Source organism: Jaculus jaculus, chromosome 7 (assembly GCF_020740685.1).
Source record: "Jaculus jaculus isolate mJacJac1 chromosome 7, mJacJac1.mat.Y.cur, whole genome shotgun sequence".
NCBI lineage: Eukaryota > Metazoa > Chordata > Mammalia > Rodentia > Dipodidae > Jaculus > Jaculus jaculus.
In genome coordinates this window covers 25,704,029-25,728,882 of record NC_059108.1, presented here as the reverse complement: position 1 = coordinate 25,728,882, position 24,854 = coordinate 25,704,029, and the positions used below count along the sequence as shown (strand labels likewise).

Sequence of the window (24,854 nt, the reverse complement as noted above, 5' to 3'; positions counted from 1 at the left end):
AAATTTTAAAAATTGCACAAGTTGTAAAGAAGCCACAGATAGTTTGTGTCAGTGCCACAACTGAAATAATATTGAGAGATAATAGTGCTAAGGACTGGCTTATGTAGTAGACAGGAACACAGGCCAATTTTATACATGTTGAGCAGAACAGACTCATCACACTAGGAGAGGTGGCGCATGCCTGTAATACCAACACTCAGGTGGAGGTAGGAGGGCCTCCAGGTAGAGCCCAGCCTAGGCTACATAGTAAGAACTTAGCTCAGAAAAACAAAAGAACAGATTCACTGCCAGTGTTACTTTTTATGAATGGACACACAATAATGCTTTTTTGAATGAAGGGCTGCCTATAATTACAACCCTCCTAATCAGTTCCCTATTTGTAAGATCACAAACAAGAACCTTTCATCTGATACCCTTGTAGGAGCAAGTGAACAAACACATTTGTGGCTTTCAGTACATTAAGATTTGCTATGCATTAGATAAAATATTTATATATTCTTACTTTAGTTAAATACTTTTTAGATGCTTATACAATATAATTAAAAACTAGTGGTTAAAAGAATAGTCAATGTTGCTCTAATCCTCCAAACGTATATTACTGTATATTTAAATTTAGTCACAAAATCCAAATTCATACATTCTTACAAATATTTGAAGCACCTTATTAAAAATACATTTTAGAAAGAGTAAAGCACATTGAATTATTATAATGTTTATTACACATTTATCTCAGAAATACAAATAATTCAAAGTGTTGGCAGGTTGAACAGTGTAATTGAAACAAGAGTTTTATATATATGCTCATTGAATTGTCTCATAAATACAACTTTCATTACTAGTGTAATTTTTACTTAGTCATTTAAAATCTCCTTTTATTTACTTTGGCCCTTTCATCTGATATCATCAAAGAATTTAAATAGAAGAAATTTTAGACATTCAAAGTATTTCTAGAATCATAGTTGGCTTATCACTCAGGCCTTTTGTACTCGTTCCACCGCCGCCCCCCCCAACCTATTCAAAAAGCATTTGCCTGTTTAAAAAGAACCCAGCAGAAGAACTTGCTGAAAACACTTTTGGCGCACAGAACATGGCCTCATTGTCTAAGCTATTATCTTTTCACCATCCTTACAAATCTTTTCAAAGAAAAAGAATGGTCCAAGTTGTCACCGGCTAGCGACAAAGCCCTCTGGCCTGTTCCTAATCCATGCGCTTTTCCTTCACACACTGCAGAAGAGAACAGGCTAGCTAGGGCCCTGGGGCCAGGTTCACACACGTGTTGCTGGACAAGTGGATTGCAGTCTGTGGCCAGAAAGCCCCAGATACTGTGCATCCTGGAGCATCTGACACACAAGGACCTTTGTCCCAATGAATTTCCCACTGGCTATCCCAGGGAAGTGTCACAGCCACACATCCCTGCCACACTTGACCTCGGTTTCCCAGGCCCAGAAACTGCACAGTTGAAATGAAGCCCGCTGAAGTCGCCCTTTTGCATGTCCTTAGAGCCTTTCACTTTAGTTTCCTCAGTATTTGGAAGTAATAAAGACAGAAACTGTGAACTCCTGTCTATTCTCTTGCATGAGAGGTCTGCAGACAATTGTGTCATCTGACTCCAGATGAAGATGTGTGTCAGGATCTTCAGGGAATTCCTCCACAAGACTCGCAGACACCCGTGTCCCCCACAGGAACTCTAGATTCCTCATTCCTCTTGCTCTATATTAGGTTACCCTTTTTCTTCCTTGTCCTTTTAATGCAATCCCAAAGGACATAACCACATCATTCCATCAAGTTTGCCTCAGAGTTTGTGTCATTGCTTTACTCCGCGTTTGCTTGTTGGACCCAGCAGCGTACACAGTGCAAGTTCTTTTACAGCTCTGTTGGAATGTGTCCAGCCTAGAACATCGTTAGCAGTCTGCACTTCTCTGGGGTGATTTCCTTTGTTGTCTCCATGTTAGTTTCAGCAGGAAATAGTTTCTATATAAATAACATGTCCATTCAACATCAATTCTCATCTACTTCTGCCATTAACAAACAGAAAATGAAATAACAACAGAAGAAGAAAACTTCAGAGTTAGTGGGAATGATTGAGATCAGGAGCAAGGCGGTCTTCTTTTGTGGGTAGTTTCTTAGGGACACAAGCCCAGAAGAACACAGATGTCAGCCTGCCCTGCCAAGAGTAGGGGGGTATTAGATAGAGTCTGAATCTAAACCTCACTCATTAAGATGGCGACCAGGGACACCCTCCTTTTTCCTTCCTAGTTCTGCCGCCTTCTAGGAATTTTTCTTGGGTTTTTTCTCTTGCTGATGGGCTCATTATGACTATGTGAACTTCTTCCTAACCCACAAATCAATCAAGGTCCTCCACAGTCATTTGAATTTAACTAATCTGACTCCTAATTTACATCCCCAAGGCTATAAGAAAACCAGATCCAAGGGATTAGATGCTGGGGACCTCTCTGAGCTCAGGAAATTTTCTGCTTTACTTTCACTTTTTTCCCTAATAACCCTTTGTTTAACCTCTTCTCTGCCCCGTCTCCACTTGTCAATTGTTTGCAGGTGGCAAGACATGAACTTAGCACTGGCTTGAGATGCTCCATTGCTCTCAAAGAAACAGTAATATTTGTAATATGTTCTCAAAATTGTATCCTGCCATAGTATGGCCACAGTAAGCCATAATCCTCCCTTAATTGTGTTTTTCTTCTTTAAATTGTTGCCCACTCACATACTAATCCTTACAAGTTTTGTCCCTGAATACCTGCTAAGTAGCACTATGAGTTTTGAAAAATGACTTTGACTCTGGAGTTCATGTGCAATGGCAAGAGGCCTGGCATGCCTGTTTTTTCTCCAATAAATAAATAAAAATATAAAATAAATTTCATTTATTTATTTGAGAGAGAGAGAGACAGAGAGAAAATGAGCACATCAGGACCCCTAACTTCTGTAAATGAACTCCAGATGCATGTGCCACTTTGTGCATCTGGCTTATGTAGGTACTAGGGAATTGAACCTGGGTCCTTAGGCTTCACAGTCAAGTACCTTAACTGCTAAGCCACCTCTCCAGCCCAATAAAACTATTTAAAAAAATGCCTTGGAGTGGGCATATGGTATGGTAGAAGTTTCTGTTCTAAAAGCGGCTATCTCTTGGTCAGCTTTCCTCCTAAGCTTCCAGGGTCAACTTGGACAAAAGTAGAAACTCTGAGAAAAGCCACACTCATGGTTGCTCACTCAAACTTGCCCGTATTGATGGAATTTTGTTCCGTCTTGTGTTGCTTTGTTCTGTTGTGGCAGTAGGGACAGAACTTAGCGAGTTTTGCATTCAAGGCAAGCATTGCACCACTGAGACACATCCCCATCCTCTGCTTTTCCTTTTTTCCTTATGGGGTTCCTAATCTACACAAGTCCTTGGGGCAAACCCTGACAGTTTTCCAGGAGTCAAACTGGGCAGTGAAGAAATAGAAAAGAAGCAATGTGAGGATAAATAGGCTGACAATGAGAATTCAATGGGAATAGTGTTTTCATAGAAGGATAGAGAGGGGGCCAGGGCAGATCAGAATTTCTTCTCAGGTAGTAAGGGGGGATGGGAGTCTAACTGCAGAGAGTGACTTGTAGCTCTGACAAGATAGGTGGAGACAATGAAAAGTTCAGCGTGACAAGGCTGAGTCCAGAAAAATGGAAGGCGTTTAGACTGGACAAGGCCAGATCATATGACCCATGATGAAATCAGGGCTTTATTTTTGTAAGCTGCAGGGAGTCACTAAAACTCTACTAATAAGAAGCAGCTATAGGCTAAGAAATTTTAAGTAGAGATTCTTAAAAAGAGTCAACCTGGTCTCCACTAAGGCCTCTGCAGCTTGGCCATGCAAAAACAAAGTAATGTGTCTCTAGGACTTGTCGAGGATCCTGTTAGCTGGCCAGCATCAAGAGGTGCAAGATTCATTGTAAGAATCACCCACTTTTCTACAACAATTTACCCCAGGCATAGGATGGTGCTACCCACCTTCAGGATGGGTTTTCCCTCGGTCAGTTAAACTTCTCTGGAAACACCACCCTGCTCCCCATCACAGACATACCCCAGAGATATGTCTCCTAGGTAATTCTAAAGCCAGTCATGTTGACAGTGAAAATCAACCTAAAAGTGCACTGCAAAAAAAATAATATAAAATAAAAGTCAACATTAAGTATATGTCTCAAAGTCATGAGGCAAAAATAAGTAGTCACATCCCAACTTTTTCTATTCTGCAATCTTTCACATCACTCTCCCTGCCGTCTGTCCTGAGCGTATGTGTACAGTCTTTGTTTCTTAAAGTCTGTGTGGAACCAGTGGTTCTGAATTATTTTGGACCAAGGGCTCCCTGGTCAATGGCACATGCTCCCAGTGGACGAGCAGAGACTCCAGCTCAGTTGTGTTTGTGTGTGTATGAGGAGCCCTGGCTTCTCCTTCTTTCTCTGCTAGAGGGCAGTTGTAGTTCAAGGAGCCTCAGCCAGATGTCACTGGAAATCTGTCAGTCTCCACACTTTTTTTTCCCACTTTGCCTGCAAGAATCTATACTAAATCTGTTTCCTGGCCCTGTCATGACCGCAAGGAGTTACTGGCATAGATGGGACCATGTGCATCTTTCTTATTTATTTGTTTGTTGAGATAAGGTCTCATGTAGCTCAGGCTGCTCTTGAACTCATGATCCTCCTGCTTCCATCTCTAAAGTGCTGGGATTAAAGGCATCTACCACTACTCCCCGGGCCATGTGCATGCTTGTTAGTGGAAGAGGGAGAGTTTGACCCTGACCACCAGGTAATAGAATTTCGTGTGGTCCTCAATGGAACCATCCTGTGCCAATCCCCTCAGTTGTGGAAATGCCATGGTGGGTTGGTTTAAGCCTGAGTTTCAAAAACACCTCCACGTAGGAAGTTCGGGGTGGGATGTCACTCTGTCAGTGTACCTCAGGGTTGGGAAACTATGGTAATTGATGCTTTTCCTTCAGGGTTCTGATAATCTGATAAGGCTGAGTGCCATCTTCATAAAAGCCAGTTTTGATTAGATATGGGGGAAGAAATTTACTAACTCTTTGAGGTCTATAATTCTCTTTTCTTACTTTTAAGACTAAATGAGGTATAATTGAAAAATAAAATTCATGTGTACATATTAGACATGATGTTATGATACTCTATCCATTGTGAGATGGATATCTATTGAACTAATTAACATTTATAGCATTACAGTGATATATTTAACATCTGTGCTCTTATAAATTTTTTCTTTTTTGTTTTTATGTTTTTCAAGGTAGGGTTTCACACTAACCCAGGCTATCCTGGAATTCACTACGTAGCCTCAGGCTGGCCTTGAACTCACAGGCATTCTCCTACTTCTGCCTCCAAAGTGCTGGGATTAAAGGTGTATGCCACCATGTCTGGCCTTAAAAATTATTTCTAACTATAGCCACTTTACTATGCATTAGTTCTATAGAACATATGAAATCTGAAAGTTCGTGCTCTTAGAATGTGTTGACTCCAAATTCCTGGTAACTACCCTTCTATTCTCTGCTTTGGAGCTGGAAGTTTTTAGATTTCGCATAAGTAAAAATGCACAGCATTTGGCCCATGTCACCTCGCATCATGTCCTGCAGACTCATGCACATGGCCACAGATGACAGGATTTTTTTAGGCTGGATAGCATCCTACTGTGTGTGCCTATCACAGTTTCATGAGCCATATCTGGGCCACTGTGAACAGTGCTGCAATGAACATAGGTGCACAGGCATCTCTTCAGTGTTAGTGTCAACTCTTTTGGATATTTACCCAGTAATGGGGTTACAGTTTTACTTTTCACTATTTGTGAACATTTTATAATTTTTCCATAGTAACTGTGCCATTTTACCTCTCCACCAACAGTGCGTAGGGGTCACTTTTCGTCTCAGGAGCAGAGTACACCTTACTCCCAGACTTAAGCATCCTACTGGTCTGTTCACGTATTCAGGAAATATGGTGACCCAAGGCAAATTGTTATAGAGGGACTAGAGAGAGGCCACATAACAATATATATATGTAAATAATTAAGTTTAAGAATTCACCTACTTCTTAAATAATTTCATAACTGCCCCCCACCCTTTCTTGCAGTGGGGAAATGTGCATCCCTTCTCTTATACCCTGATACTGTTATTTTTTTTTTTCTGTGCCCTTCACATTGCCATAGCTCTTTTCACAGACAGGAAGGTTCCAAAGATAAAGTGATATCTCAGACCTGTCAGGACCTCACTTCTGGGGGCCCAAGTGAGTCCCTTCAGTAGGACTCCTCTCCCAAATAGAAAATGAGAGCAACGTATGGTGTAGACACTCATCTCATTTTAAAAGAAATGGCTCAAGCTGGCCATGGTGGTGCACGCTTTTAATCCCAGCACTTGTGAGGCAGAGGTAGGAGGATCACTGTGAGTTCTTAGTCAGCCTGGTACTACATAGTAAATTGCAGGTCAGCCTGGGCTAGAGTGAGACCATAACTTGAGGAAAAAACAAAACAAAACAAAACAGAAATCCTGGGTAAGTTCACTGGCCACAGTGAGCACAGGCTGGTGGAGGCTACAACCTGGTCCTGACACCACCATATGACTCAGATGACAGCTTTACACTGACTTGATGACATGGCTCTGGAATTGGCCATGGGTGCTGGTAGAGGTTTTGTGCCACAGTAGTGGTGGCTCCACACAGTTTCACTCGCCCAGCCCAGCATGCTCTGTCGTGATGGAGTGACCACCTATGTGGAGACTGCATCCTATGGCATTAGTGTGGAGCTTGGTCGCCAGGAAGTGAGAGGCTCAGCTAGACACATCGCTTCTCTCAGGCTCTTTCTGGCTCTTCCCAGAAGGAATCTAGGCATCCACCCAGGCAGATCCAGGCTGGAGTTCATTCACCCTTCATGATGGCCTGTCTACCCACACCTTCGCTGTTCTAGAAAGAACTTAAGGTAGTGCACGACCGTGAATAGAATTTAAAACAATTTCTGAAGTCCTCCGATTTGTTTCTGCACTCAGCTGAACTGACTGGCTCACCTGTGGTCTGGGACTCTCTAACAAATGACCTCTCCTGTGACCATGAGTAAGTCCTGCCCAGAGAATGCCTGCATTTCCCCAGCTGGGCTGGGCCTCTTCCCAGGCAAACCCATGGAGCCGGCACCTGCATCCACTTTGTCCTTCCCCTCTGGGAGTCTGTGTATGAACTCTGCCAGGACAGGAAGGTCAGGCATGCCAAGCACCTTGAACCCTCATTATCTTTAATTAGCATTTAGGAGGTTAATTGGTGACTAAGCTCATCTTTCTTTAATTACCTCAACAGATTAGGCAGGGGGTCCTTGCAGCCAGTTTTGAATTATTCTGTTTGTTTGAATGCTCATTTGATTTGGTAAAGTCAGATGTTTATTGCCCATTAGTGCCCAGACCAACAGTGAAGGAAGCAGAGCTAAGAAAACTGCACAGTGTGGAGACAGTTATTTTTACTACAAGTAATTTGCAGGTTAAAGGGCCTAGAAAGTTTCCTATTTTAAAAATGGCATAACAGACTGTAGTTTCAAACCTGATCCAATTCTTCTGAAATCCCACTAAACAGATCTGTGTCATGCAAGGGCAAAGGTGTTCAAAGATAATTGATTAAAAACTAGAGCTGATTAAGTGCCCATCATCCAATGAATGGATAATGAAAATTGTGGTATAAACACAGTGGAGTTGCATTTAACCACAAAGAAGAACACAATTCTGTCATTTGCAGGAAAATGGCTGGAACTGGAGATTATCACAGTGAGTGAAATAAGCCAGTCACAGAAATATAAATACTGCATGCTTTCTTTCGGTGTGGAATCTAGATTTTTTTTAACAAAGGAAAGAAAGCAGAAGAGGGTCTATTTGAGGAGAAAAGGGCTAGCAGGAGGAGGGAGGGGACAAAATATGAGGGGCAAATATTATCAAAATACATGATATATGTGTAAGGAAATGTCATAATGAAATTCATTATTTTCTATAATCCATAAGAAAAAAAGGATGTGACTTAAAAACCAGCAGCAACAACAAAGCCACTAAGCACGACCTGTCTTTACATTGAAGCAGGGGCTGTTTGTTAAGCTTCTGTGTAGCTGCACTGAAGCTGTCAGCTGCACCATGAGGGTTTATAGTGCCAGGGTACAGTTCTGGGGCTGTCCTGAGTATGTGGCTGGCATATTGTTGAGAGATGAACCCCAAACCTCATGTAATGGATGGAAGCCAGGGCCTCTGAACCAGCCCAGCCCCCTCATTTATTCTTGCACCTCGTGGTCTTTCTCTCTCCCACTTCTTTTAAAATAATTTATTTATATATTTGCAAGGAGAGAGAGAGACAGAGACAGACACAGAGACAGAGAATGGGTATGCTAGAGCCTCTAGCCTCTGCAAACAAGCTCTAGATGCATGCACTACTTTGTGCATCTAGTACGTAGGCACTGGGGAATTGAACCTGGGTCTTTAGGCTTTGCAGGCAGGCAGCTTAACTGCTAAGCAATGTCTTCAGCCCTCTCAACCACTTCTTATCTGTGACCATCACACACTCTAAAGGTTATCTTTGCCTTTTTAAATGTACAGTTCTCGCCATCTCCAGCTCTTCTCCTCCTTCGTCCCTTACAGCAAGTGTTCTCATACTTCAGGAAAGGGCTAACCGTAGACCTGGGTGAAATCATACTTTCCATGAGCAGGACTGTCAGTGTCAGCCACGTGTGTAGGTCTGAGACATAACTGGTCGTCTTCCACATGGGTTGGATATAGATTCAGTCATCCTGCATGCTGGATATAGCCTTTTATATAAAGGAACTTCATTAAACCACATCTCAGAAGGCCAGCTGGCAGCTGGTTAGCTCCTCCCTTCCCTTCTGGAAGAAAGTGAATCAGGGTGTGATTCCAGAACAAAACCAGAGAGGCCTGGTAGCTTGTGTTTCAATCATGTGCTGTATTGTTCTGCCATTCCTCCATTTCTCCAGCCCTTCTTTCTTTACCAGTGTTGAGGATGGGCGCTAGACCTTGCCATGCTAGGCGAGGATTGTCCCACTGAACCATACCCTAAGTCCAGCAGGGAGCCTGTGAACATCTTCAACATGGCTCCCAGGTGCTGATGCTGGCAATAGAGACAAAAGGCAAACTTCTCGCCTTGTGGGACTTTGTTTTGGTTGGAAACCTGGGAATTAATGCAAGCTCCACAGCGGAGCCTGCAATATGGGAACAAAATAGTCTCAACATAGAAAGTGCTTGAGGAGGGGATCGTTTGTGGTCAGCGGATGAGAGGAAGCTGACAGAGCCGATTCAGTGGGGCGAACAAGAGGAAGCCAGGACAAAGGCCCTGGGGCAGGCAAACATTTGGAATGTTCCAGGAGCTACACAAAAGAAAGGTTATGTCACTAGAACAGAGTGAGGGAAGAAAAACAGTTGGAACTTGCAACTGTGTTATAAGCAATGGCCTTTGAATTGATGACGGTGCGGTTTTGAGAGCACAAATAGCACGGTCCTACTCTTGGGTACAGACCTTTACTAGGACTCCCGCGAATGAAGCCGCATCTCCATGCTCCACTCCCTGCCTCACACCGAGGGTTTCTCTTTGTCCTTTGAGTCCCCTTTGGCAAATGCACAGAGCCTAGACTGTTCAGAGCTCCTTCCATGAAGGCCTCTGGAACCCACCACACAGCCTTCCCCTGGGGCCCTCTGGGTCATTAGGTGCCCTGCCAGTTTATCTTTTCCCAGCAGCCCCATGCCTCCAGCCTGACCACGGTGGCACTGGGAGGCTCGGCCTGAGGAGATGCCTCACCAGTGCAAGTGGTGGAGTGAGGTAATGGCTTCCATATGTGCGGGGCTGTCATTCAAAGTCTCCTTTGCCTGCTCAGCTAGTGAGGTCAGAAGCGGGCTGTGCTGCATGGACAGCCTCTCCCTCCGGTGGTGTGCCTGCAGGAGATGGGAGGGGAGAGTGTCCTGGTCCTCTTCAGTGAACCTCGGTAGGATAGCATTCTCGGTAATGCATAGAAAGGCATTGTGCTCTCGCTCTCGCTCTCTCTCTCTTTCTCTCTCTCTCTCTCAAACTTCTAGAAGCTTCTTTCTTCCATTTCACCTTGTTGAGTTTAACACAGTCTCTTTTAAGGCACTCGTGGCCTTATATTGTGCACTTCCAGCACTGAGCCTCGCACAGTAGGTGCTGCATAAATACTGAACAAATGAGAAGGTAGGGAATCTGGCCTTAACGGTAGGATATTATGGATTGGCCAAAAGAAGGAAGGAGATCATTTGGGGAGTAGAGCTTCTGAAGGCTCCAGAACACAGAAAGTAGAACTCTTACCTCATTAGAATCCTAGGCTAGAAAGCCTATTGGCTTTATTCTTATTATCTTCCCCATTATATGGATGTATTTAACCAAGGTCAGGCTTTAGTCTACAAAGGCTTAAATATGACTAGAATTAACTTGAGACCAAAGGGTTTCTTATTTCCTAATGTTCAAATTGGAATGAGTAAAATGCTGTCTGTTCTAAAGATCTTGCAGACAGACTAGAATGTGGGTAGCCTCCTGGATTGGTGGATGTCTGGCCTTACTTGAAGGGAAGGGAACTGGGGGCTCTCTGAGGGACCTGTCACATACATCTCCATTTGATTCTTTTTGTTGGCTTTTTGGCTTCTTGCGGTGCTGCGGATCTTTATACACACTGGGCAGTTACCAGCCTTGGCTGCTTCTGGGTTCTCAAGAACGCCCTGAAGCTGATTTCTATGCTCTGGAGAGATGGCTCGGTCATTATTTGCATTTCCTGAAAGGGCCTGAGACCACCTGAGTTCAAATCACCAGGTCCTGCGTAAATAGCACATTGTGGCCAAGTGTGCCAGCAATCCCAGTCTCACAGGGGAGAATGAGACACAAAATTTACTAGAGCTCCGCATGCTCAGGAATCCAGAAAGAGACACTGGCCCCAAACAAAGACCTAGTCGAAGAGCGATAGAATGGGACACTCAGTCTGCTCTGGCCGCCCTAAGGTTCCACGCCATAACACACACACACACACACACACACACACACACACCAAATAAATAAATAAGAGTTTTTAAAACTAATTTGGTCTTGGGTATGTGATGGCATCCTCTATGATTCCTGCCTATCAGCTACGTGAACTGCCGATGTGATATGAAAATCAGGGTTGCAATGGGCTACAGGTTCCCCTCTCCTGTTCTTGGGCAGTTGGGCCTGAGGGATTCTTGCAGGAATAGCTTCCTAGCAGAAATGTGGACGCAGCAGTTTATTTTTCCCCAACATAACCCTTCTCGGCTCACAACTATTCCTAGGACTGCCGGTTTTTTAGGACAGGAACCTAACACCTCTTCCAGGGTATGTCGGCTCCTGAAGAGAAAGGGCTGTTTGTGAGGACTCGAGGCAGCTTCGGTTTGGCCATCATGACTGGGGAGGCACCGAGACCGCTCGCAGCTCGGCTAAATTCATGTTTACCTAACACCTTTCACACCAGTAGATCCCAGAGTGTACCAGCTTATGCCAGCACAGAAAAAAATAAAATCACAGCAAACATCTGAATCCCTACACTCCCTTGCCACTGGAGAAATGAACTGTCAAGGGCATTGGTGCCTGCGGTTCAGAGGATGGGAGGGACTTAGTCTTGATTTGGGATCAAGCCCTTCTCTTTTTGGTTTTATAATTGAATTTCCTCATTTTAATTATTCAATTGTGATAAAATTCACCTAACATACACTCGATTGTTTTAAACCACACGGCTCCGTAACGCAGAGTGCTATGCAGCCTCCATCATTGCTGGTTTCAAAGCATCTCACTCTCCCCAAGGGCACCACACTTTTACCAGTCACTCATCCTTCCCCTCTTCCCTCCATCCCGCAAGCCCCCGGCAACCACTAATCTAATCTGTGCCTACTCTGGTCGTATTATCATACATGGCCTCTAGGGTTGTCTGTGATGTTTTCAAAGCTTGTACATGTTGTATCATACATCACTACTGAATTTCTTTATATGGCTGACTAATATTCCATTGAATGGACATACCACATTTCATTTGTATGTTTACCAGTGGATGCATATTTGGGTTACTTACTTCCTTTTTTTTTTTAAATTTTTTATTTATTTATTTGAGAGCGACAGACACAGAGAGAAAGACAGATAGAGGGAGAGAGAGAGAATGGGCGCGCCAGGGCTTCCAGCCTCTGCAAACGAACTCCAGACGCGTGCGCCCCCTTGTGCATCTGGCTAACGTGGGACCTGGGGAACCAAGCCTCAAACCGGGGTCCTTAGGCTTCACAGGCAAGCGCTTAACCGCTAAGCCATCTCTCCAGCCCCTTACTTCCTTTTTGATGTTTGTGAATAATGCTGGTGTGGTCTGTGTTATAGTTTCCTTTCATGTTACTGGGACAAAACACAAATAAAAGCAACAGATGGAAGGAGAGGGTTTTTTCTGGCTTACAGTCTTGAGGGGAAGCTTATTGGTGGCAGAGGAAAGCATGGCACGAGCAAAGACTGGACATCACCTCCTGTCATAGCAGGTGACAAGCAGCAGCAGGAGAGTGGGCCACACACTGGCAAGGGGAAGCTGGCTACGACACCCCTAAGCCTGCCTCCAATAACACACCTCCTCCAGCAAGGCTCCACATCCCAAATTGCCACCATCTGGGACCACACATCCAAAACACATGAGTTTATATGGGATATCTGACTCAAACCACCATAGTAGCAAGTATATATTTGAGTCAGTTTTCAATTATTTTAGTTATTTATCCAAGAGTAGAATGTCTGGAGAATATGGTATTGCTGGTTTTTAATTCACTGAGGGAAAATGGCTGTATCATTTTATAATTCCACCAGTGGTGATAGAGGTTCCCACTTCACCACGATCTCTCTCCAAGTCTGCTCTCTGCTGGGCTTGTTTTTTGTTTTTTTGTTTGTATGTTTTGTTTTATAGCCATCCTAGTAAAGTGTCAGGAGCCGTCTCATTTCCCCAGTGTTGAATATGTTGAATAGCTTTTCCTGTGCTTCTAGCCAGTATGTATCTTCTTTGCCCATTTTTTCAGTTGGATTCGATGTCTATTTCCTGTTTATTACAAGAGTTGTTTATATACTCTAGATACCAGACCCCTATTAGGTTTGATTGTTTCCTCCCATTTTGTGGTTGTCCTCTCATTCTTTGATAACATCTTTTAAAAATATTTTGTTTTACCTTTTTAAAAGAGAGAGAGAATGGGCATGTCTGGGCTACTCCCCACTGCAAACGAACTCCAGATGTATGTGCCATTTTGCATCTGGCTTTATGTGGGCACTGGGGAATCAAACCTGGGCCATTAGGCTTTGCAAGCAAGCACCTTAGCTATTGATCCCTTTCTTCAGCCTTGATAATGTCTTTTGATACATAAAAGCCTTTTGTTTGTTTATTTGAGACAGGATCTTACTATATTATGTTACCCAGACTGGCCACAAACTCCTGGGCTCAAGCAATCTTCCTGTCTCAGCCTCCTGAGTAGCTGTAACTACAGGGGTGTGACTGTGCACCAAGCTTAAGTGTGTTTTGCTACTTGTTCTTTTGAAGGAACCCCAAGAGGGGGACCCCACGCTCTGCCCGGATATGGCGACACCCCAAATCACTCACGAGAAGCGGTCTTGATGCAAACTGCAAGAGGATTTTATTCCAAGCGCACTGGGGCCCACAGTCGTACACCGCACAGGGGTAGAGGACCTTAGAGCCCCGAATGCAGGAACGGGACAGTTTTTATAGGGTTTCTAACAAAGCCTGTGCATTAGACCAATCATTTTTTTAATATCAGGAGCCCGCGGGGTGCAAGCCAGTCCGTTTGTGCCACCCCATAGTTTCTAAGCCAATTAGTTTAATTTGTTCAAGCCCCTCGTGGACCAATCATTCTCTTATGACCTTGGTGGTCAGCATTTGCGCAGGTCCTTAGGTGGGGGTAGCAGAGTGTGGTATCAGTCTCCTATGACCTTGGAGGTCAGCATTTGCGCAGGTCCTTGGGTGGGAGTAGCAGAGTGTGGTATCAGTCTCCTATGACCTTGGAGGTCAGCATATGCGCAGGTCCTTAAGTGGGGGTAGCAGAGTGTGGTATCAGCCTCCTAAGACCTTGGTGGTCTGAGGCAGGCTGCTACAGCTTATGGTATGAGCTACTAAGTCTTACAGTGTGGGCTATTAAGGCTTATGGTGCAGGCTATTTACAGAAACCAAATAAGTGGTTCACTTCATTACTCATTTCCCATCCTTGAGGGCTATCTCGTGCCCTTTTTACCTAGTTTTATATTAGGAGTGGGCTCTGATATAATGAGAAGAGGGATTCTTTACTTGCTTCCAACAGAGAGTAAAGCCTGGAGTTTGAGGTATGAAGAGGCCCGCTTAAGCTCCCTTTGGAGCGTGATAGTATTTCTGGGCTTCTGAATTCTTGGGCCTTTCACTTTGAGTACTAATAAGGGTGTTGTGGTGGGGATGGGCTTCCTCAGGCTATAAGCTCATGGATGCCCTCACTTTCTGTAAATAAGTTTGGGGGTGGACTTGCCTGCCGAGGAGTTCAGGCTGCCATGACAAAGTTCCACAAATTGAGGGGCTGGCACTAGACATTTACTTAGCTCTGAAGACTGGAAGTCTGAGATTAAGTTTCTACCAGGTTGACTGCTCCCTTGGCTTCATGGTAGCCGTCTTCTCCCTGTGTGTGGCTTTTCCTCTGCTTCTGTCCTAATCTCCATCCTTCAGAAAGGACACCAGACACAGGGATTGGGGCCTACCTGTATGTCCATTTATAACCCCATTTTGAGGTACTGGGAGTTAGCACTGTAACATGAAGAGAGAGAGAGAGAGAGAGAGTGTGTGTGTGTGTGTGTGTGTACACATTCATGCCCGGGGTCTCACCTATAGTAAGTATGAGCTCTGCCACTAAGCCACACTCCCACTCCTTACCATGAATATCTAAGGGACACTATTCAGCCCACAATTAAAGAGCAAACTCAAGCACACCAAAGGCCTCTTTTCAGGGCGAGCAGTGACATCCTGCAAGTGAGCCCTGTGGCGCGTAGAACTCCCTTCAGGTGTAGAGAAATCAGTGGTCCTCCTGTGTCAGCAGATGACTCGTTGCCAGACACCTGAAACTGTGCATGGTACCAAATCCTACACACATCAGAAAGACCTATGATGAAGCTCATCTTGTAAAATAGGCACAGTAAGATATCAACAGTACCAAATAATAAAATAGTAACCATAACAATACACTGTCAGGAAAGTTACGATGGGCTCTCCAAACCCCTTTACACTCACCCTTCTTATAGGATGTCAAATGACACCAACTTCCAGGATGACAGAAAGTGATATGAGTGACAAGCTCGGAATGGCGTCTAACTTAAAACCTACTCATTGTTTACTTCTGGAATTTTCCCAGTTAATATTTTCCTACTGTAGTAACTGAAATGGTAGGGAGCCAGACCCAGTCAGGAGACGTCTGGGGGATGTTGTAAGTAAAACAGCTGCCCTATGGCCACTCCACAGTCTTTCACAGCAGTGGCAAGGTTGGAGGGAAAGTTCAAGAAAGACAAAGGGTACTTCCTCATCCTTGAGTTTCAGAAAAAACTCAGGTCCACTCTCACCGTGACTCAGAAGCCCCAGGCTGTGCAGCAGAAAGCAGCTACTGGTGGGGGCCTGGGAGCCAGTGACTCTTCTGATGCAGGTGCTTCAGGAGGTGACTGATGGTGAGGTAGCCTGAGGACATGGGCTTGGATTCCACCACAGGGGCTCTGCCTGGTATGGAAAGAGCACTTGTCATGCCCTGAATGAGGAGAAGGGTCGCATTCCAAAATGATACCCCTTACATGGGAATCCAGCTGTTCATCCCCCTCTGCCTAAAGTTACCCTGAAGCCCTTGGGAAAGTGCTGGGGTGACCTGGGTGGGTCCTGACTCTGTGTGCTCGCCTGCAGGATGAACGAGCGTGACCGCCTGATCAAGAGGCTCGGGAGAAAGACACCCCCTACCCTCTTCCGTGGAAGCTCCATCCATCAGTGTGTCTCACGTGAGTGGCTAGGCAGTGGGCAGTGGGCAGCGGGCAGCTGGGTGGATAGGGCAGCCACCATCCCAGGAAACCCACGTGGAAGTGGATTCTAATGGGGGCGATTCCCTTGGACCCCATCAGATGTCTAAATGACAAAACCCTAAAGCTTAAAATCCTGGCAGGTTTAAGATCCTTCTGCCTCCCAAGAGGACTTGAGATTGATGTGCTATTACTTCTAAATTGTTGTCCCTAAATAGAGCAGCATGAATGGCTTTATTTAAGATTAGTACACTAATTGAAAGTGACAAAACCTAGAAAGAATGGTTTCTATGCTTCTCCCAAGGAAAGCTGCCCCGAGGCTAATTGCCATTTCCCCCCAACCCCTAAGGGACTAAAACGTCCCCACCTCCAACCTCATGGGGCCAGCTCTCAGGGAGCAAACCCCTAGACCAGTTTCTGCCCTTCTGGGTCTCCCCTTCTCCTATCACCCTCCTCTTTCCCTGGCTCACCTGTTCCCTGCTTTCCTGCCCTCCCTGGGGGGCTTAGAAGGAAGAGAATAGTCTGAGGCACCCATGTATGCAGAGCCAGCTCTGATGGTCCCCTGTGTGGTTCAGGTGGGAGTCACCTGTCAGGGATATAGACTTCCTCAGAGAGAGTATGCACGGTATCACTTCTTAGCTCTCCACCCCCTCTCCTGGAGTTTCCACCATCCAAAGGGGGTTTAGCCCAGTCCTGACCCTTGGGTCACAGAGAACAGTGCATGCAGTGCTACGCTGTGGCTTCATGTCACAACCATGGCCTCTGGCCTAAGATGGAAGGTCAAATAGGAACATTGATGGGATCCTCCAAGGAATGCATTCCACATTCCTTCACTCCCACTCTGAACGTGGGCTCTCTGGTCTCTACTCTGCTACTTTTGTGTGATCCTAGAGTGGTTACTTAATCGCTGTTTCTGCATTTGTAAAATGAGGATGGTGTGAGAACCAGGTTGGGTTGTTGGAAGGGGTAGATGAAGTCGTATATATAAGGTGCCTTAAAGAGTGTCTGACCATAAAGGACCAATAAGACACTACCTGTTATGGTTATTATTGTGCAACTAGCGAAGTAAGTTGCACAGTTCTGTAGTTTCTGTTTTGGCCTGTGGAAAGGAAAGTGCATATAATAACGTGAATGCTTATGCTTTTCACACGGTGTGATGTATGTGGTTCACTCTGTGAAGGGCACTGCTGCCCTAACAACTGTCTTAAAGTCACTGTAGGAAGAACATGGCAGCTATACTTGGAGACACAGGCCTATATATGTCCCCAGCCACTCAGGAGGCTGAGGTAGGAGGATTGCAACTTCATGACTTGCCTGAAAAAAACAAGTTTTCAAAACTTAAAAAAGAATACTCACACTAAAAATAAATTATAGTCTTGGGCGTGGTGGGTGGCGCATGCCTTTAATCCCAGCACTTGGGAGGCAGATGTAGGAGGATCACCATGAGTTTGAGGCCACCCTGGGACTACAGAGTTAATTCCCAGTCAGCCTGAGCTACAGTAAGACCCTACCTCAATATATATATATGAAACATGCCTGGGCTATAGAGTGAGTTCAAGGCCAGCGTGGCCAACTTAGTGAGACCTTGTCTCAAAACAAAAGACTAGGCAGGACTGGCGTCTAGCTCAGTAAAAAAGCATTTGTCCAGCATACACAAGGCCCTAGGTTCAAAGGCCAAGTGAGAACTTCTAGGGGAAAATCTTAACTCTTAAAAACCACTGCATATTTTTCTTGTCCACATTTTGAAGGCAAAGTAATCCATTGAACAAATACAAAGAAAAAAAATGAATGATTCTAAAACCATACCAGTACCAGAGCCTGTTAAACGGTGCGGGACACCCTTGCCATTCACAACTAGAGCAGATCCCTGAGTGCTCAGGATTCTGGGCACAGGAAAGTCTGTGTAGCTTCCTCCAGCCGTGCACCTCCCCTGCATCAGTCCTGTTGTCGCAGTCTCAGTCACCCAGGGAAAATGAAAGCTACAACTCTAATTCTAATCTTGGTAGTACTTCAGTTGTGACCATAATTTAGATAAGGAAATGGAAGCTTAATCAACTGTAATGTTCAGAGTTGGGACCTTTGGAAGTAGATAAAAAAGAAAGATGGTGGGAGGAAAGAGGTTTTGATCATATTGTTTATATCTATGGAAGTTGTTAATAAAAGGTTTAAAAAAATAAAAGAAGTATATAAAGACATCAGGGTGCATCCCCCATGATTAAATCCTGGTGACTGTATACAAAGAGGAAGAGAGACCAGAGGACACACATACACCTTCCTGTCTCTTGCCATGGGATACTTTGTGCCACTTTGGGCCCCTACCAGAAAAATGCCAGTTACTAAACAGTTACTAAATGTGGTTCCTCAACCTTAGGCCTCTAGATCTGTGTAGTGAAATAAGCTTCCTTTCTTTGTAAGGTTATAGCCTTGAGTATTTCATTATAATAACAACAAACTAACTAATGGAGTTCCTGTAAGGTGCCAATGTGTCATATTAATAACTGAAATAAGTATTTCAGTTTAATTTCTTCATTATCCCCATGGTTTTCTTCATTTCTGTGACTATCAGGAATCTTGTACAGACAGGAAGCTTCTCCTTTTATTATGAGCCTATAAGGCCTAAGATTTGAAGGAACATGATATAAGAAGAATTTTATTCTAAAATCATGAGGAAAAATGACTGAGTTTTATTAACTTCCCCAAATGTTTTTCTGGACCAGACATAGCAACTAAAATTCATTCATCTCCTGCCTTCTACCTGAGCCCCTCTGCAGTCTGGCTAGGGTCTAGAAACAGTTGTGGGGTCAGGAAGCAGCCAGAGAAGTTCCCGGGTTGAGTTATAGAGTGCTTCCTCTAGGTCACTGTCTCCCCATATCTACTCTATATCAGAACTGGGCTTCCCCTGAGCCCCCGTGGGGACACAGGTGGCATTTCAATGTTCCTCAGCACAACCCTGAGAAGACTTCTGCTGCTTGATCAGGCCATGGAAGCCGGCAGGCTGGGTGGGTAAGATTACCTAAGTGGTTCTCAGGCCTGTTGGTTCACCAGGCCTGGATTCTCCCATACCAGCTCGAACTCCACAAAGACTGGCTTCTAAAAGGGAGTATTTTAAATGAGCTGGAGCACCCCTACCCCCTCCTAGGATAAACCTATCATCGTGTCTTCTTTCTCCTTTGATTTTAGACTACTGATTGGACCTAGGGTCTCACACAGCCCTCTTTTTCCTTTTTATTTTAAGACAGGGCCTCCATAAATTGCCCAGGCTGGCCTTGAATTTGCCATCCTCCTGCCTCTGCCTTCCAAGTAGCTGGGATAACAGGCCTGTGTCCCTAAACCCAGCTCAGCTGGGTTCATTCTTGCGGTTTAGAGCCCACATAAGAAAGAAGGTCTCGGGTCTAGAGAGATCTCTCAGTGGTTAAAGACGCTTGCTTGCAAAGTCTGACAGCCCAGGTTCAATTCCGCAGTACCCACATAAAGCCAGATGCACACAATGGTGCATGCTCCTGGAGCTCTTGTGCAATGCCTGGAGTCTCTCCCAGCCTACCCATATTCTTCTTGCTCTCTTTCTTTCTCTTGTTCTCACTCTTGCTCTCACTCTCTCTTTCTCTCTACCTCAAGTAAATAAAAATACTTTTTAAAAAAAGAGAGAGAGAGAAAGAGAAAGTAGGTCTCTCTCTCTCTTTCTCTCTCTGCTTACAAATAAATAATTTTTTTTAAAAAAAGGAACTAATTTTTTTTAAAAAAGATCAGAGAACAGAATTGTCTAAGTTGACCATGGGACACAGTCTTGTTCTCAGTAGACATGGTGTTCTATGCTAGATTTTGCTTTGAACTGTTCCAAGAAAAGGCAATTCCCTTGGCCAGCAGGAAGAATGCTTCACAAAGGGCACCTTGTGTGTGGGAAGGACAAGACCGGAGCAAGCCCAGAGAGGTGGGGGCTGAGAGCAGCCCTTCTCACACTGGAGGTGGTAGTCTCTCATCCCTTGTGAGCTTCAGCAAACAGCTTGGCCCAAATCCAAAAACTCTTGGGGAACAGAGGTGAGAGGCAACCCGTGCTCTGTGGGGTGCAGAGCAGAGCATGTGGAGCGAAGGCCACTTGGGAAAGCTTAGTGAGGAAGCCCCAGTACCCAGTGTGGACTCAAGGCCTTGAAGGGTAAGACAAGGAATGGCTCCAGTAGAGCCTTCCCTCCACGCTTGCTTCTGCCTCAGCTCAGCCCACAGTTTGTCTGGCTATGAGAGAAGCCGGTGCTGTTCTGGGAGCTGCTTCCTTGTGGCTCCCAGGACGTGGTTCTTGCTGGCTTGTGGGGATTTGTTTTGTTGAAAATGGAGATGAGCAAATAGACAAGAGTCCTGTGTCTATCCTTTGTGCTAACCCTGGATAGCTCATCCTGCCTTCCCTGCAGAATGCAAGCTGTCTGTCTCCTCTCCTTCCTCCCTCCCCTCCCATGACTGTCTAGTCTGAGGCCCCTGTGTCCTCAGAGGAACCCCCAAGGCCACCTCTGCAGAGGCACCCTGGTGGCCCATTTAAGCCTTTGGGCTCTCTGGGTGGTAGCTGAAAGGCATGCTTTCCTAAGGAGCAGAAAACGGCAGCCAGCCCTTCCGGTGCACACTTGGGACGCACAGGGTAGCAGTGTCCTGCTGTGCAGCCTCTCCTCTTGGGACTGCGGCTTTGCCCTAGCAACCATTTTCTCCAAGCCAAACATCTGAGCAAATTCACAAGACAGTCCTGGAGCTCTCCAACACTCATGTTGGGGGGTGCGGCTGGGGAGGTGCCTCCATGGCTAAAGGCGCTGGCTTGCAAAACTCATGTTGCAGTGCAGTTGCCGGGGTGAGGGAAGAAAGATGGGGGCAGCTGGAGGAGATGATCGGGTTACGTGGGCTCTGCCTGCACAAATGGCTGCATGCTGTCCACTGCCCGAGGGGATTAGACCTCAGGAGTCGGCTGCAGCTGGGTGGCCCTCACCAGATGTAACCTCTTCATCTTGGACTTGATGTTGGACTCCCAGTCTATAGAACTGTGAGCAAATTAACTTCCTATTGTTTACAGTTTGCCCCATCCATGGCATTTTGTTATAGCCACGGAAAACAACTCCTGCCTCCCAGAGCGATTCCCATGCCAGTACCAGTCATGGCTTGCTGTCACACTCCCACCTGCCAACTGATGGGCCCTTCACGGGCACAGGTGTCGTCATGGTGGGTTTCCCTATCCAAGGCTAGGGAAACCTTGACCTTAAGTCGACACAGTTCCGTGAGATCTAAGAAAACAGTGTATCTCTGGCCCCCCAAGTACTTCCCGTGTCTCCCACTAATCCTTCTCCTGTGTGCTTCTCTTCAGATGGGTATGCCTTTTCTCAGGAGGAGCATGGAGCTGTCACTCAGGAGGAAATAGTCCGCGCCTATGACACCACCAAAAAGAAGTCAAGGAAGAAATGAGAGGCAACTTTTCCTGATTGACTTAAGGGAAATGATTCGGTTTGTCAGACCAGTATTAACACATATTTGTCAGAAGAGACTGGCATCAGCAGCCAAAACACCAGAAAATAAATTTCTGTGGCCTTAGCCAACCAGTTTGTTAACAGCTCTCTGTCCCCTTGCAATCCCAGGTGTAGGCCGCTGGGGAAGCTGTCCTCCCCCCAGCCTGCCCGTTGTGCTTGGCCCAACTTCTGTTTCCGTTGTGAGGAAGCATTCAGCTGTTCCCCATGAGGTGTGAGATTAAAAACGGTTCCACCAGTATTTAAGCATCAGTACTAGTGGTTCTTGGAGAAAGGAAAGGGGCTTTATATTCCATGAGATCAGCCTTGTATACATAGAGAGAGGCACACTTCCTTCCGGTTTGGGAAACACACAGAAATGTCCAACAGCAGCACACAGCCTCACTCGAGGCAGGTTGTCCACTTGCTTTGGTTTGTGTCTCGTTTGTATGAAGATGGCATAAGCTCCTGGAGCACAATGAAATCAGAAAAGACTACGGCTAAGGATAAATCTGAGGACGTTTCTTTGGGCCTATCAGTCACATTCCCAGCCAGACAACCTGCTGGTGTCCATTCTGGGCGCCCAGCCTGAAGTCCTAACATTGCCTACCTGTGCCCTTGTCCTCAGATCTTCTGCGTGGCTGGTTCTGGGGGTGGAGCATGGCAGCTGTTGGCCACCAACCCTTTTCTTCCCCACCCTTTGCATTCTGCAACTGGAGAAGAGGAGCAGCAATGCCACGCCTGGCCCGATGCTTATCTGCCTGTTTCTGACAGGGAATCCTGAGGTTCAGGATGGCAGGGGGACCCCTTGCCCTGTCAGGCTCTATACACCACTTCCCAGCTGGGCTTCTGGCCGCCGCTCCATTAGAACCCATGCTGCTTCCCTGGGAGCTAGTTTTAGACTTCCTCTGCTGGGAAATGAATGAGTCCGTCTGGTATCTGTGCAGCGTAGGGACTCTGCAGTTCTGGAATGAATCAGGGTGTGCAAGTTCAGAGGGCAAGCACAGGGTAGGGAGAGGTGAGGAAGAGGACCCCCAATGCTCTCAGAAGGTGATGAAGGACACAAGTCACTGGAGGTGGACACAGGATGTTCTCCATCATATTTCCTCAATAGAGACACTCAACTCATAGCCTTGAGAGTCAGTGGTCATGATCAGTCAGTCCATGGGTCCAATGGCAGAAAGGAGACCTTGCTGCGTAGATTTATTTGGCTGGTCTCTTGAGACAAGGTCTTATACTGTAACCCAGGCTGGCCTTGACCTTACCACAATCCTCCTGCCTCAGCCTCTGGAGTACTGGGATTACAGATGTGAGTCACACATCTGCTACCACAAACTTTCAATGAAAAGAATTACAAACATTTCAAGGACATCCCTGTTTTTAAAATGTTGAGATATTTTCCTTTATTCAATCAGTTTTAAACCCAGGGGCCTTTCTCAAAACCGTGTCCTGAGTTTGAAGGCAAGAAAGAGAAGTGACCAATCTTTGGCTTTCCCAACTACAAGCCCCATTGTGATTTGGGAGAGAATCTGGGTACTCCAAGCCACCAGGATCCCTCAGGAGCACAGGCCTGGAGGCAGGCTTTCTTCTCTTTGCTATGGTTGCCAAACCAGATTTTTGGATGGCTTAAAGCGAATCCCTCTGGGCACCTGTTACTGGTTAAAATGACACCATTCCTCTGGGGATGTTGTGCTGACTTATGAAATACAAAAGTGTGCTTTGCTTTCTAACTCTTTATTTTTGGAACTTCTGGAATTAGTGAGCATTGAAATTAGAATACAATTTTCATTGACTAGGAAAGTTTCGCTTAGGAGATGACCAGGAGGACTTGAGAGAAGCCAAGATGCTACAGTTAATAAGGAGTTCTGAAGTGACCACTCCTTGTTCCCCGAGGTAACAAAACCAGGGCACCAGCAGGCTGGATCCCTGACAGACTACCATGCAGGAAAGGCATTGGGAAGTGTGCCCCTGATTATCGCTGCAAGCCACAGTGTGGATCTGACGGCACACTGCGAGAGGGGAGGGCCAAGATGTGGGAGAGAAAGGGAAAGTGAATTGAGTGCCTTGGGCACTGACCACCACCTCTCACTCCACAACTAAATCCATCTGGAAAGACCGAATTAAAATTCAACGCTTTGTCAGATACTTAGTCTTCTCTTGAACTTGACCCTTTCAATCAGGTTACTGAAAAGAAGTGTTTGTTTAGGGTTTTGGTTTTTCCTTTTAGTTTTTTTTTTTTTTAACGTCATGATATAGTTTGCATATTCTAAAAGTTTCCTCTTTTGAACAGTAGACTAAACAATCTTTGCAATAATGAGGTATGCACACTGAAGCAAACATTTCTAGAAGTAGATGACTTTCTATTTTTTTCTCTCATGTGATTAAGCTTTCTTCTAACCAAATGACTAAATTGGATTTCTAGGCAAAGCAGCTGTCATGATGTGTGATGTATAATATTTAGCCAGGCCCAACTCAGGAGCTGTGTGATTTGTCCTATCTTTAAATTGAGGTCAGAGTATCATACACAACCCCTCCCCAGGGAGTAGGGTGGACTGGACTAGATTACATACACTGGCTGTCAGCTCAGTAGAAATGTCACATGGGACTTGTCACTCTTGTCACACACTATGGAACTCTCAAACTGGAAGGTCAAACCAGTTCAGCGTTTCAGGGCTTGCGTCTGATTGGGCTAAGCTGGCATAAGCCATTCAGTCCTAACCTTTGGCTAGTGCTGTGCACAGACAGCAGCTCTTGGGTGAGGCTATCTCCTGTACCAGCTGCCTGCAAACGGCACAACCGTTGTCCTCTGCCTTGGTCCTGGGCTCTGCTGCTCTGCACACCGTACAGGCAGGGTAAGAGTACAGTAGCTTGCCCATTTCTGCCTGACAGTCTGAGTGAGCACGGCCTCGCTGGTCAGGGAGGGTTGTATAACACTTGGCGAAATAGAGCTGCTGTATCTGCTCTGCCTTAGTAAGTGCAGAATATTCCAGAACTCCTCAACCAACATTACTCTTCTCATCTCCCAATACACATGTACAAACACAAAAACAGAAACCATATGAAACCCAAGCTTTGGAGAAAGGGATGGAATTCCCTTAACATTTGTAAAGAAATATCCTAGAAAGGGAATCAGGGCTTCAGCTGACAACTCTGCTGACATTTTCTTGTCTTTGATAAGCTGTCAGTTTGTAAAGTGAAAATCAGTAATTTTTCAAAAACCAGTGAATGATTTTCTTGTTATTATTATTATTTTGATATAGGGTATCATATAGTCTAGAATAGCCTTGAACTATCTTTGTAGGCCAAGGCTGGCCTTGAACTCCCGATCTTCTTTTC

The 24,854-nt window shown here is 45.4% G+C and overlaps 1 protein-coding gene across 6 annotated transcripts in view; it reads left to right on the top strand.

Moving 5' to 3' along the window:
* The window catches only part of Atp8a2 (ATPase phospholipid transporting 8A2), a 651,823-nt gene extending 630,043 nt beyond the window's left edge, over positions 1-21,780 (top strand). For all 6 annotated transcript variants that reach the window (XM_045153898.1, XM_045153899.1, XM_004670531.2 and 3 more), the window contains 2 exons: positions 15,941-16,032; positions 21,383-21,780. In XM_045153898.1, the coding sequence (XP_045009833.1) occupies positions 15,941-16,032; positions 21,383-21,480 (190 nt within the window). In that variant the 3' untranslated portion in view covers positions 21,481-21,780. The remainder of the gene's footprint in view (positions 1-15,940; positions 16,033-21,382) is intronic.
* Positions 21,781-24,854: the final 3,074 nt, after the last annotated feature.